Below are 12,462 nucleotides of genomic sequence, written 5' to 3' on the forward strand. Positions count from 1 at the left end.
CTACACTATTCCCTTGATATTTCTTAATATCTAGAAATCTGTTGCTATCTATCTTGAATATACTCAATGAGCAAGTCACCTACCATAGTCCTCTGGAATAGTATCATCGCTTATTCTTAAACTATGCCCCCTCAGAGGTGTGTATATTCAAAAAGTTCCCCTCTCTACTATCTAAATTCCCATGAACGTAGGCCCAATATGCTAAACCTTTCTTCGCAAGGAGATCCTTTCATCCCAAATATTCATCACCCAACTTTCTCCTCATTTAAGACAAAAACAGCCTAGCTTTTATTCAGACTATCCCCTGGTTCTAGAAAATTGAGTCATGGAAGGTATCCTTCTTCCATCAACCCTTTTGACCGCTCAAAATATAATTCATCTCTCCTTTTTCTACACTCCACCAATTTTAGGCACAGTCTCCTCAGTACCTCTTTTTTTTTGCCCATTGCTATTTGCCCTTGAACTAAGTGACTTGGTCTGCCATTTCAGAGAGTGGTTAAGAATCAAATGCATTGCTGTGAGGCTGATACACATTGACCACACCATGTAAAGATGACAGGTTTCCTTCCTGCCGATAAATAGAAGGATGAGGCCATTTGGCCCCTTAACCTGATCCACAATTCAACCCTTGCTGACCATCTCTGTTACTTTAAGCAAGTAAATCAGAACAACCAGATATAATTTGCCTCAAAAAAAAAATCAATGTTTGTTATCCCTTATTCAAAGTTTCTCCAGGTGAGAATTCATTTATCAATGACAATGGTCACAGTAGGTTCCCACCGCTTGAGATGGACAACATGCATTAGTCTTATTTACATGCCAACATCCCATTAAGCAAAGAAAGGTGAGTTTTAATAGCATGCAATCACTAGGGTTTATTTCTTTCTCATCTTTTTGACAAAACAATGGTGTTACGAGCTAGAGAGGGCAGGAATAGGAAGATAGAGCAGATTAAAGCATGGCTGAGGAGCTGGTGTATGGGAGAAGGGTAGAAGTGACCTGTATAAGAAGGACGGATTGCACCTAAATTGGAAGGGGTCTAATATACTGGCAGGGAAATTTGCTACAGCTACTTGGAAGAATTTGAACTAGTAAGGCGGTGTCAGGGGGTGGTGTTGGGATCCAGGGAGATAGTGGGACAGAGATAATCTGAGACTGGTGAAGTTGAGAATAGAAACGAGTCAAACAGTCAGGGCAGGCAGGGACAAGGTAGGACGAATAAATTAAACTGCATTTATTTCAATGCAAGGGGCCTAACAGGGAAAGCAGATGAACTCAAGGCATGGTTAGGAACATGGGACTGGGATACTATAGCAATTACAGAAACATGGCTCAGGGATGAGCAGGACTGGCAGCTTAATCTTCTAGGATACAAATGCTACAGGAAGGATAGAATGGGATGCAAGAGAGGAGGGGGGATGGCATATTTGATAAGGGATAGCATTACAGCTGTGCTGAGGGAGGATATTCCCGGAAATACATCCGGGGAAGTTACTTGGGCGGAACTGAGAAATAAGAAAGGGATGATAACCTTATTGGGATTGTATTATAGACCCCCTAATAGGGAAATTGAGAAACAAACTTGGAAGGAGATCTCAGCTATCTGTAAGAATAATGGGGTGGTTATGGTAGGGGATTTTAACTTTCCAAACATAGACTGGGGCTGAAAATGTGTTGCTGGTTAAAGCACAGCAGGTCAGGCAGCATCCAAGGAACAGGAAATTCAACGTTTCGGGCCAGAGCCCTTCATCAGGAACATAGACTGGGACTGCCATAGTGTTAAGGGTTTAGATGGAGAGGAATTTGTTAAGTGTGTGCAAGACAATTTTCAGATTCAGTATGTGGATGTATCTACTAGAAAACTTGACCTCCTCTTGGGAAATATGGCAGGGCAAGGTGTTAGTGGGGGAGCACTTTGGGGCCAAGGACCATAATTCTATTAGATTTAAAATAATGATGGAAAAGGATAGACCAGATCTAAAAGTTGAAGTTCTAAATTGGAGAAAGGCCAATTTTGATGGCATGAGGCAAGAACTTTTGAAAGGCCAATTGGAGGCAGATATTCGCAGGTAAAGGGATGGCTGGAAAATGGGAAGCCTTCAAAAATGAGATAATGAGAATCCAGAGAAAGTACATTCCTGTCGGGGTGAAAGGAAAGGCTGGTAGGTATAGGGAATGCTGGACGACTAAAGAAATTGAGGATTTGGTGAAGAAAAAGAAGGAAGCGTATGTCAGGTATAGACAGGATAGATCGAGTGAATCCTTACAAGAGTATAAAGGAAGTAGGAGAATACTTAAGAGGGAAATCAGGAGGGCAAAAAGGAGATATGAGATAGCTTTGGCAAACAGAATTAAGGAGAATCCAGAGAGTTTTTACAAATATATTAAGGACAAAAGGGTAACTAGGGAGAGAATAGGGCCTCTCAAAGATCAGCAAGGCGGCCTTTGTGTGGAGCCGCAGAAAATGGGGGAGATTCTAAATGAATACTTTTCACCAGTATTTACTGTGGAAAAGGATATGGAAGATATAGACTGCAGGGAAATAGATGGTGACATCTTGAAGAATGTCCATATTACAGAATAGATGGTGCTGGATGCCTTGAAACGCATAAAGGTGGATAAATCCCCAAGACCTGATCAGGTGTACCCGAGAACTCTGTGGGAAGCTAGAGAAGTGATTGCTGGGCCTCTTGCTGAGATATTTGTATCATTGATAGTCATAGGTGAGGTGCCGGAAGACTGGAGGTTGGCAAACATGGTGCCACTGTTTAAGAAGGGTGGTAAGGACAAGCCAGGGAACTATGGACCAGTGAGCCTGATGTCGGTGGTGGGCAAGTTGTTAGAGGGATCCTGAGGGACAGGATATACATATATTTGGAAAGGCAAGGACTGACTTGGGATAGTCAACATGGCTTTGTGCATGGGACGTCATGTCTCACAAACTTGATTAAGTTTTTCGAGGAAGTAACAAAGAGCATTGATGAGGGCAGAGTGGTAGATGTGATCTATATGGACTTCAGTAAGGCGTTCAACAAGGTTCCCCATGGAAGACTGATTAGCAAGGTTAGATCTCGTGGAATACAGGGAGAACTAGCCATTTGGATACAGAACTGGCTCAAAGGTAGAAGACAGAGGGTTGTGGTGGAGGGTTGTTTTTCAGACTGGAGGCCTGTGGCCAGTGGAGTGCCACAAGGTTCGGTGCTGGATCCTCTACTTTTTGTCTACTATCATTGTTATAAATGATTTGGATGCGAGCATAACAGGTACAGTTAATACTTTTGCAGAGGACACCAAAATTGGAGGTGTGAGTGGACAGCGAAGAGGGTTACCTCAGGTTACCAACAGGATTTTGACCAGATGGGCCAATGGGCTGAGAAGTGGCAGATGGAGTTTAATTCAGATAAATGCGAGGTTCTGCATTTTGGGAAAGCAAATCTTAGCAGGACTTATACACTTAACGGTAAGGTCCTAGGGAGCGTTGCTGAACAAAGAGACCTTGGAGTGCAGGTTCATAGTTCCTTGAAAATTGAGTTGCAGGCAGATAGGATAGTGAAGGAGGAGTTTGGTATGTTTTCCTTTATTGGTCAGAGTACTGAGTACAGGAGTTGGGAGGTCATGTTGCGGCTGTACAGGACATTGGTTTGGCCACTGTTGGAATGTTGCATGCAATTCTGGTTTCCTTCCTATCAGAAAGATGTTGTGAAACTTGAAAAGGTTCAGAAAAGATTTATAAGGATGTTGCCAGGGTTGGAGGATTTGAGCTATAGGGAGAGGCTGAACAGGCTGGGGCTGTTTTCCCTGGAGTGTCAGAGACTGAGTGGTGACTTTATAGAGGTTTACAAAATTATGAAGGGCATGTATAGGGTAAATAGGCAAAGTCCTTTCCCTGGGGTTGGAGAGTCCAGAACTAGAGGGCACAGGTTTAGGGTGAGAGGGGGAAGATATAAAAGAGACCCAAGGGGCAACCTTTTCATACAGAGGGTGGTACGTGTACGGAATGAGCTGCCAGAGGAACTGGTGGAGGCTGGTACAATTGCAACATTTAAGAGACATTTGGATGGGTATATCAATAGGAAGGGATTGGAGGGATATGGACCGGGTGCTGGCAGGTGGGACTAGATTAGGTTGGGATATCTGGTCGGCATGGACGGGTTGGACAGAAGTGTCTGTTTCCATGCTGTACTTCTCCATGACTGACATGGAGGTCATGGGCCTCCTTCACCGCCGCTCCCTCACCACCAGATGCCTGGAGGAAGAACGCCTCATCTTCCGCCTCGGAACACTTCAACCCCAGGGCATCAATGTGGACTTCAACAGTTTCCTCATTTCCCTTTCCCCCACCTCACCCTAGTTCCTAACTTCCAGCTCAGCACTGTCCCCATGACTTGTCCGGACTTGTCCTACCTGCCTATCTCCTTTTCCACCTATCGACTCCACCCTCTCCTCCCTGACCTATCACCTTCATCCCCTCCCCCACTCACCTATTGTACTCTATGCTACTTTCTCCCCACCCCCACCCTCCTCTAGCTTATCTCTCCAAGATTCAGGCTCTCTGCCTTTATTCCTGATGAAGGGCTTTTGCCCGAAACTTCGATTTTGCTGCTCCTTCGATGCTGCCTGAACTGCTGTGCTCTTCAGCACCACTAATCCAGAAAAGGGTTTTGTCCATCCAGATCTATGCTGTCCAATGTGTCCTCTTCAAAACATTTTAAATTGAAAATCAAGTGTATGACCAAGGTGTTAGGCAACCTCATCAAACCTTTTTGTTTGGTTTCCAAGAATCTCCTTGGGATGATTTTCAATATTAAAGGGATTAGATAAATGCAAGTTGTTGCTATTGTCAGGTAGTATAAATCAAGTTGACAATATCTATATTATTTTATATTAATGGGTTAATTTAAGATAATTACCAAAAATATTCAAATAGAATCTGGAGTTAAATTCTTTTTTACCTTTTTTTCATCAAGTAACATTTTAACTTTGAGGAGTAGCACATCATTAACCATGATCTCTTCATTTTTGTAAAGAATCTGAAAGGTTTTACTGCAGACTGAACAATCATAGGCAGCAGGAGGAAAGGCAAGTTCAGAGCCTACAAACGGAGAATAAAAAACACAGCAATCAACTTTACAATTCTGAGTATCATATGAAACAAACACTGGTACTTATTACTTACTTGTCAGGGATTTCAAGTTGGTCTCAGATGCTTTAAAATAATATTGCAAATATTAAATTCTCAGTTTAAAATTATGCGCATCCATAGTACATTCACAGAGGCATCTTAATCCTTCATATGTATAGAGATGTACAGCATGACACAGGCCTGTTGGCCCAACTCTTCCATGCCAACTAGATATCCTAAATTCATCTAGTCCCATTCCCCAGCACTAGGTCCGTATCCCTCCAAACCCTTCGTATTCATGATTTGGAGATGCCGGTGTTGGACTGAGGTGTACAAAGTTAAAAATCACACAACACCAGATTATAGTCCAACAGGTTTAATTGGAAGCACACTAGCTTTTGGAACATCGCTCCTTCATCAGGAGGACTACCACCTGATGAAGGAGCGATGCTTCGAAAGCTAGTGTGCTTCCAAATAAACCTGTTGGACTATAACCTGGTGTTATGTGATTTTTAACTTCCTATTCATATACTCATTCAGATGCCTTTTAAATGCTGCAATTATACCAGCTTCTACCACATCCTCCGACAGCTCATTCCAAACACATACCACCATCTGTGTGAAAACGTTGCCCCTTAAGTCCCTTTTAAATCTTTCTCCTCTTACCTTAAAAACTTATACCCTCTTGTTTTGGGGAAAAGACCTTAGCTATTTATCCTATCCATGCCCCTCGTCATTTTATAAACCTCTGCAAGGTCACCCTTCTGTCTCCAACACTCGAGGTGGGTAGCCCCTGCCGATTCAACCTCCCCGATCGCTCAAATCCTCCAACCCTGGCAACATCTTTTTCTGAACCCTTTCAGGTTTCACAATATTTTTCTCATAGCATGGAAACCAGAATTGAATGTGGTATTCCAAAAGTGGTTGAACCAATGTCCTGTACAGCCACAACATAACCTCTACACTTAATATACTGACTAATAAAGGAAAATGTACCAAAAGCCTACTTCACTCCTCTGTTGACCTGCAACTCTACTTTCAAGGAACTACGAACTGCACTTCAAGGTCCCTTTGTTCAGCAATACGACTCAGGACCATACCGTTAAGCGTATAAGTCCTGCCTTGATTTGCCCTTCCAAAAGGTAACATGTCACATTTATCTAGATTCAACTCCATCTGCCACTCCTTGGGCCATCAGATCATGGTCCCGTTGTACTCTTAGATAACATTTGTTACTGTCCACTACACCACCAATTTTGGTGTCATCTGAAAATGTATTAACCGTACCTGTTATATTCACATCCAATCATTTATACGAATGACAAAAAGCTGTGACACAGCAGCACACCACTGGTCACAGGTCTCCAGTCCAGAGATTCATCCACCTTTATGAGTTTAAGACAATCAGGACCTCCTCCTCTGTAATATGGACACTTTTCATGATATCGCAATTTATTTCCACAAATTGTCGACTTCCATATCCTTCTCCACAGTAAACTCTGATACAAAATACTCGTTTAGGAGCTCTCCGATCTCCTGCAGTTGCACACACAGGTGGCCTTGCCAATCTTTAAGGGGCCCTATTCTCCTTCTCGTTACTCTTTTGTCTTTAACATATTTGAAGAAACCCTTTGGATTCTCTTTAACCCTATTTGTCAAAGTGATCTTACGCCCCTTTTTGCCATGCTGATTTCTCTCTTAAGTATATCCCTACTGCGCTTCATTTGATCCCTCCTCTCTATACCCGACATATGCTTCCTTCTTATTCTCAACCAGAATTTTAGTCATCCAGAATTCCATACACCTACCAGTCTTGTTCTTCACCCTAACAGGAACATACCATCTCTGGGCTCTCATTATCTCATTTTTGAAGACTTCTCACTCTCAAGCCATCCCTTTAACTGCAAATATCCATCCTAGTCAACTTGTGAAAGTTCTTGCCTAAAGGCCAGAGACCTGAATTGTTGAATCTGTTTCTTTCCATAAATGTTGACCAGAACCTGAGCTTTTCCAGCAGCTTCTATTTTTATCTATGCTTTCCACCTTCTACAACTTCTTGGTTTTTATTAATATGACCATGCAAAAGGCTGTTTTTCATACCAGTGGACACAAATATACAAATTAGGAGATAGTCTAGGCCATTTAAACTCTTTGGGCTGCTCTACTGTTTAATGAGATCATGGCTGTTTGAGGTATTCTTATCTTATCTTCTCCCAACACTCCCAAATCTCCTGACTAACAAGGGAGTCAAAGTAATTCTGCCTTAAAAATATTGAATAATATTGCTTTTGCTCCTCTCTCAAGAAGAGTTCTGAAGACTTGTGATCCTCAGCTCAAGACATTTGCAAAATCTCCAACTTATACTGGGAAATTGCTTACTTTGAAATTCACTACCTAAAAACCTGTGATCACAACAATGGGTTAGAGGCTATGAATACTGCTGCGAATAACTTATCTCCTGACTACCCATAGCCTATCCACCATCAAGTCAAGAGTGTGAGAGAAGACTCCTCACTTGTCTGGATGAGTGCAGCAACACCACTCAAGAAGCTTGACACCATTCAAGACAAAGCAGCCTGCTTCACTGACACCGCATCCACAAGCAACCACTTGCATGATTGACTCTCAGTAGCGCCAGTATGTACTATTTACAAGCTACACTGCAGAAATAAACCAAGAACTTTACACAGTATCTTCAAAACCCACAACCACTTCCATCTAGAAAGACAAGAGTAGTAAATACATGGGAATACCACCACCTGCAAGCTCTCATCCAAGTTACTCACCATCCTGACTTGGAAATGTATCGCTGTCCTTTCATTGTCAAAATCCTGGAATTCCTTCCTAAGGGCATTGTGGGTCAACCTACAGCATATGGACTGCAGTGGTTCAAGAAGGCAGCTCACCACAGCCTTCTCAAGGGCAACTAGGAAATAAATGCAGGCGAGCCAACGACGTCCACGTCGCTTGAATGAATTTAAAATATCTAAGGGGAAAGATGGTTACTAGGAGTCAAGTGAACCTCTTCAACTAGTAACAATTACACTGAATAAAGATGAAGAAATAGCTGATATGTTAATTTATTACTTCAAGCATGAATGTACATCCTAAGTAGAGGTTAGTATTCAGGAAATCTCAAGAACTACCCTGATTTATGAACAGGGAGGAAATCACCACAATTAACAAAAGAAAAAAACAACAGTAAAGAAGAAAATAATGGCTCTGAAGAGTGACTAGGTCTCAGGACAATGAGATTTCCATTTCACTCTATAGGGTATTTAGGGGTCTCCCAATCAGAGATGCTCCTTTGGATTGAAAGATTGTGCATATTCCACCTTTTCTCATGATAGGTGAGAAAAGGATACCAAGGAATTATAAACCACTTAGCTTACTACTTATTGTCAAGAACTTACCATGGTGGATTTCCTTTTAAAATTCAGCTGGCTAGACAGCCAGCATAAATTTGTAAAGGGTATGTTTTACCTAACAAACTTAACTGAGGTTTTTTTTAAATAAGGCTGACCAAAAAAATGGACAGGAGAATGTCTATTTGTGTTACTTGTACATATCATGTCTTTTTCGAAATCTGTGAAGCTTTTCCTGAAACAAACTGTCAGCTAAAGCTGAAGCCCAGAAAATGCAAAGTATGTTATTAACCTAAAGTCAGGACAAAAAGCTGAATAGGCTGGCCACTTACAAAAGAAATTTATCTGGTTGAATTCCTCTGTTGTCACTGCAGCTCTCCAAGGGTTTTCAAGTATCCCTTCAATTTCCTTTTGAAAACATTTAGTTTTTCTTCTGTCATTAGCCCTATAATCAACAAGTTTCAGGCATCCCACACACTGCATGAAAAAAATATTCCACCCAGCATATCCTTGTATTGCTTGCTCAAAACTTAGTCCTTGTACAATCAGTCAAGAGGAACAGCATTTCTTTGTTTGCTATATCTTAATGTGTCATAGTATTTTCTCATCTCAATCAAATCACTCCTCAATCTTCTATTCTCAAAGAAGAACAACCTGACTTCTCCTTGGAGGTAAAGTCTTTTTTGCCTGCAAACAATCTGGCGAATCTCCTCTGCATCTGATCAAGAATACTTGAATGCTTTCTGATGACTGGTAAGCAAAACTGGATGCAATTTTCTAGTAGGCCTACCTGGATCTTTTAATGATTCAAACATACCTGATTTTTGCCTTATTGCCTGACTTTTGTGCTCAGTAGCATGATTTATGAAGCTCCTGAACAACATGCAAGCTTAACACCATCCAAGAGAATGCAGCTCCCTTGTTTGGAACCACATCCACTCTCTCCACCACTGACACTTAGTAGTAGTAGTAGTAGTAGTGTTTACATGTGTTCTAAATCCTTAAGGTACATTGTTTTTAAACTTTCCCTCTCGCACCTTGAATCTGTGCCCCCCAGTAATTGGCTCTTCCACCCTAGGAAAACATCTCATATTTTCCACTCTATGCATGCCATTCACAATCTTATAAACTTCTATTAGATCGCCCCTCAATCTCCTGCGTTCCCAGTGAAAACAAACCCAGTCCATCCAATCTTCCTTCACAGCTAAAATACTCTGTACCAGGCAACATTCTGGTAAACTTTTCTGTACCCTCTCCAAAGCATCCACATCTTCTGGCAGTGTGGTGATCAGAAAGTATGGATTATTCTGGTGTTGCCTAACTAATAAAGCTGCAACATAAATTGTCTATCCTCATATTCAAAGCTCCTTCCAACAAACACAAGCATGCCACAAACCATCTTTACTATCTTATCTACCTGCACTGCCACCATCAGTGATCTGTGCACACCCAGATCCTTCTGTATACTCCTAAAGGTTCTGCCATACACTGCAAAATTTCCACCTGTACTTGACCTTCCGAAATGCATCACCTTATATTTGTCCAGGTTAAATTCCATCTGCCATTTTTCTGCCCATGCCTCCAGTTGATCAAATGCTGCTGCATCCTCTGACAATCCTCCACAAATTTTTGTGTCACCTGCAAGCTTACAAATTAGACCAGCCATGGTTTCCCTCAAACCATTTACATAGATCACAAACATTAGAGGTCCCAGAACTAATCCCTGTGGAACACCAATAGTCACAGTCCTCAATTCTGAAAAGCATCCTTCTACCACTACTCTCTGCCTCCTATGACTAAGCCAGTTCTGCATCCATCTTGCCAGCTCACCCCTGATACTGTGTACCAGTCTGCTATGAGGGACCTTGTCAAAGGCTTTATTGAAGTACACATAGACAACATCAACCACTTTTCCATCATCAATCATCTTCATAACCCCCACAAAAAACTCAATCAAGTTAGTGAGACATGACCTCCCCCACACAAAATCATGCTGTCTATCACGAATAGGTCCATTTGCATCGAAATGCATACAGATCTTGATTCTGAGAATCTTTTCTAGTAATTTCCCCACTGTCGACGTGAGACTCTCACACTTGTAATTTCCTAAATTATCCCTGCTACCCATCTTAAAGAATAGGACAACACTCCATAACACTGAACAATTCTCCAGTCCTCTGGAACCTCACCTGTGATCAAAGAGAGTACAAAGATGTCTGTCAATGCTCCAGCATTTGTTATCTTGCTCCCCTCAATACGCTGGATAGATCTCATCAGAACTCAAGTCTTGTCTACATTAATACTTTTTAAGACGCACAACCCCTCTTCTTGCATAATATTGTTGTAGTTCGCCTTCCTCCAACTTAACACCTTTACCAGAGGACCACTATTGTACCTATCCATGAGTATCTTAAAACTCATGGTATTATGGTCACTACTCTCAAGGAGCTACCCCACTGAATCTTCACTCACTTGGCCAGGCTTATTTCCCAAAACCAGGTCCAGTATGAGCCCTTCCCTGGTTCGACTGTTTACAAAGTGTATCAAGGAACCCTCCCGAATGGTCCTTAAAAATTCTGTCCCATTCAAATACCTAGCATGAAGTGAGTCCCAGTCAAGATATGGAAAGTTAAAATCACCCACCATAATAACTCTGCTGCTTTCACATTTCTCCAAAATCTGTCGACATATTCTCTCCCGTCTCCCTCCGCATGTTGGCATGCCCTCCTTCACTCTCTGCTGATCCGCTGACTCAATGGCAATAGTTGAGTGGGGGAATATTCCAGGCAATGGAGTTGCAGACTGTACTGGAATACAGCCTTGCTGCTAGCTCATTATAATCAAACTTGTAGCAAGTTCACTATGCTTTAAATATTGGTCAAATGTGGATTACAGTTAGAATGTATGAAATACAATGAAGTAGGCCATTCAGTTCCTCAAGACTGCCCTGCCATTCCATAAAATGATGGCTGACCTGCTCAGTCCTCAAGTCCTCTTTTCTGTCAGCTCATAATAAACTTCAACTTCTCAATATTTCAAAAATCTATCTACCTCTTTAAATGGTTTGAATGATCTAGCATTAATAAATAAGACCGACTTCCAAAAGATAAAACCAGACTGATCCAACGCTTCTATGGATTACCCAAAATTCACAAACCAGGAGCCTCCTCTCAGACCCATAGTCTGGCTACCAGAAACACCAACTTACCAATTGTCCAAGGAGCCACACCAAAGACTAAAACACTTAGTAGAAGACTCACACCACTCCATCCACTCCACCCAAGAATTCCTGAAGAGCAAAGACATTAAGATAGAAGAGGATGAAATAATGGTCTCCTTTGATATAACAGCCTTGTTCACATCCAATGTGGCCAAGGAAACACTGACTACACTATCAGAAGACCCAAAGACACACACCAAACACCATAAACTTCATCAGCAAGTATCGTCAAGCCAGTGGACCTATGCCTTACCACACACTTCATCTTCAACAACAAAACCCACAGACAAACCAATGGAATACCCATGGGATCTCCGATATCAGAGTTCTTAGCAGAGGCAGTAATGCAGAGACTTGAACAAACAGCTCTGCCAACCATCCAACCCAAACTTTGGGTCCGCTACGTGGGTGACACCTTTGTCATCACTAAACAAAACAAATTTGAGGGAATCTTCAAGACCATAAATAATACCCCTACTAGCATCAAATTCACTAAAGAGGAGGAAAACAACAACAAACTGCCATTCCTAGATGTCACAGTAGAGCGAACAGCCAATGGGGATGTTCAAACCAGCGTCTTCAGGAAAACAACATATATGGACCAAATATTGAAGTACAGAAGCAATCATCCCAACATCCACAAATGAGACTGCATCAGCACACTATTCCAATGAGCCACCAGCACAGAAGAACATGCAGAGTAGAGGAAAATCACCTTCAGTGTATTAAAAAAGAATGGGTACCCAATGAACACA

General features: G+C 41.8%; 1 protein-coding gene across 3 annotated transcripts in view; it reads right to left on the reverse strand.

Annotated features, from left to right (window-relative positions):
* Positions 1-12,462, reverse strand: part of fam135a (family with sequence similarity 135 member A) — a 329,943-nt gene that overhangs the window by 186,122 nt on the left and 131,359 nt on the right. For all 3 annotated transcript variants that reach the window (XM_060851940.1, XM_060851926.1, XM_060851932.1), the window contains exon 5: positions 4,953-5,092. In XM_060851940.1, the coding sequence (XP_060707923.1) occupies positions 4,953-5,092 (140 nt within the window). The remainder of the gene's footprint in view (positions 1-4,952; positions 5,093-12,462) is intronic.

Source organism: Hemiscyllium ocellatum, chromosome 3 (assembly GCF_020745735.1).
Source record: "Hemiscyllium ocellatum isolate sHemOce1 chromosome 3, sHemOce1.pat.X.cur, whole genome shotgun sequence".
Classification (NCBI taxonomy): domain Eukaryota; kingdom Metazoa; phylum Chordata; class Chondrichthyes; order Orectolobiformes; family Hemiscylliidae; genus Hemiscyllium; species Hemiscyllium ocellatum.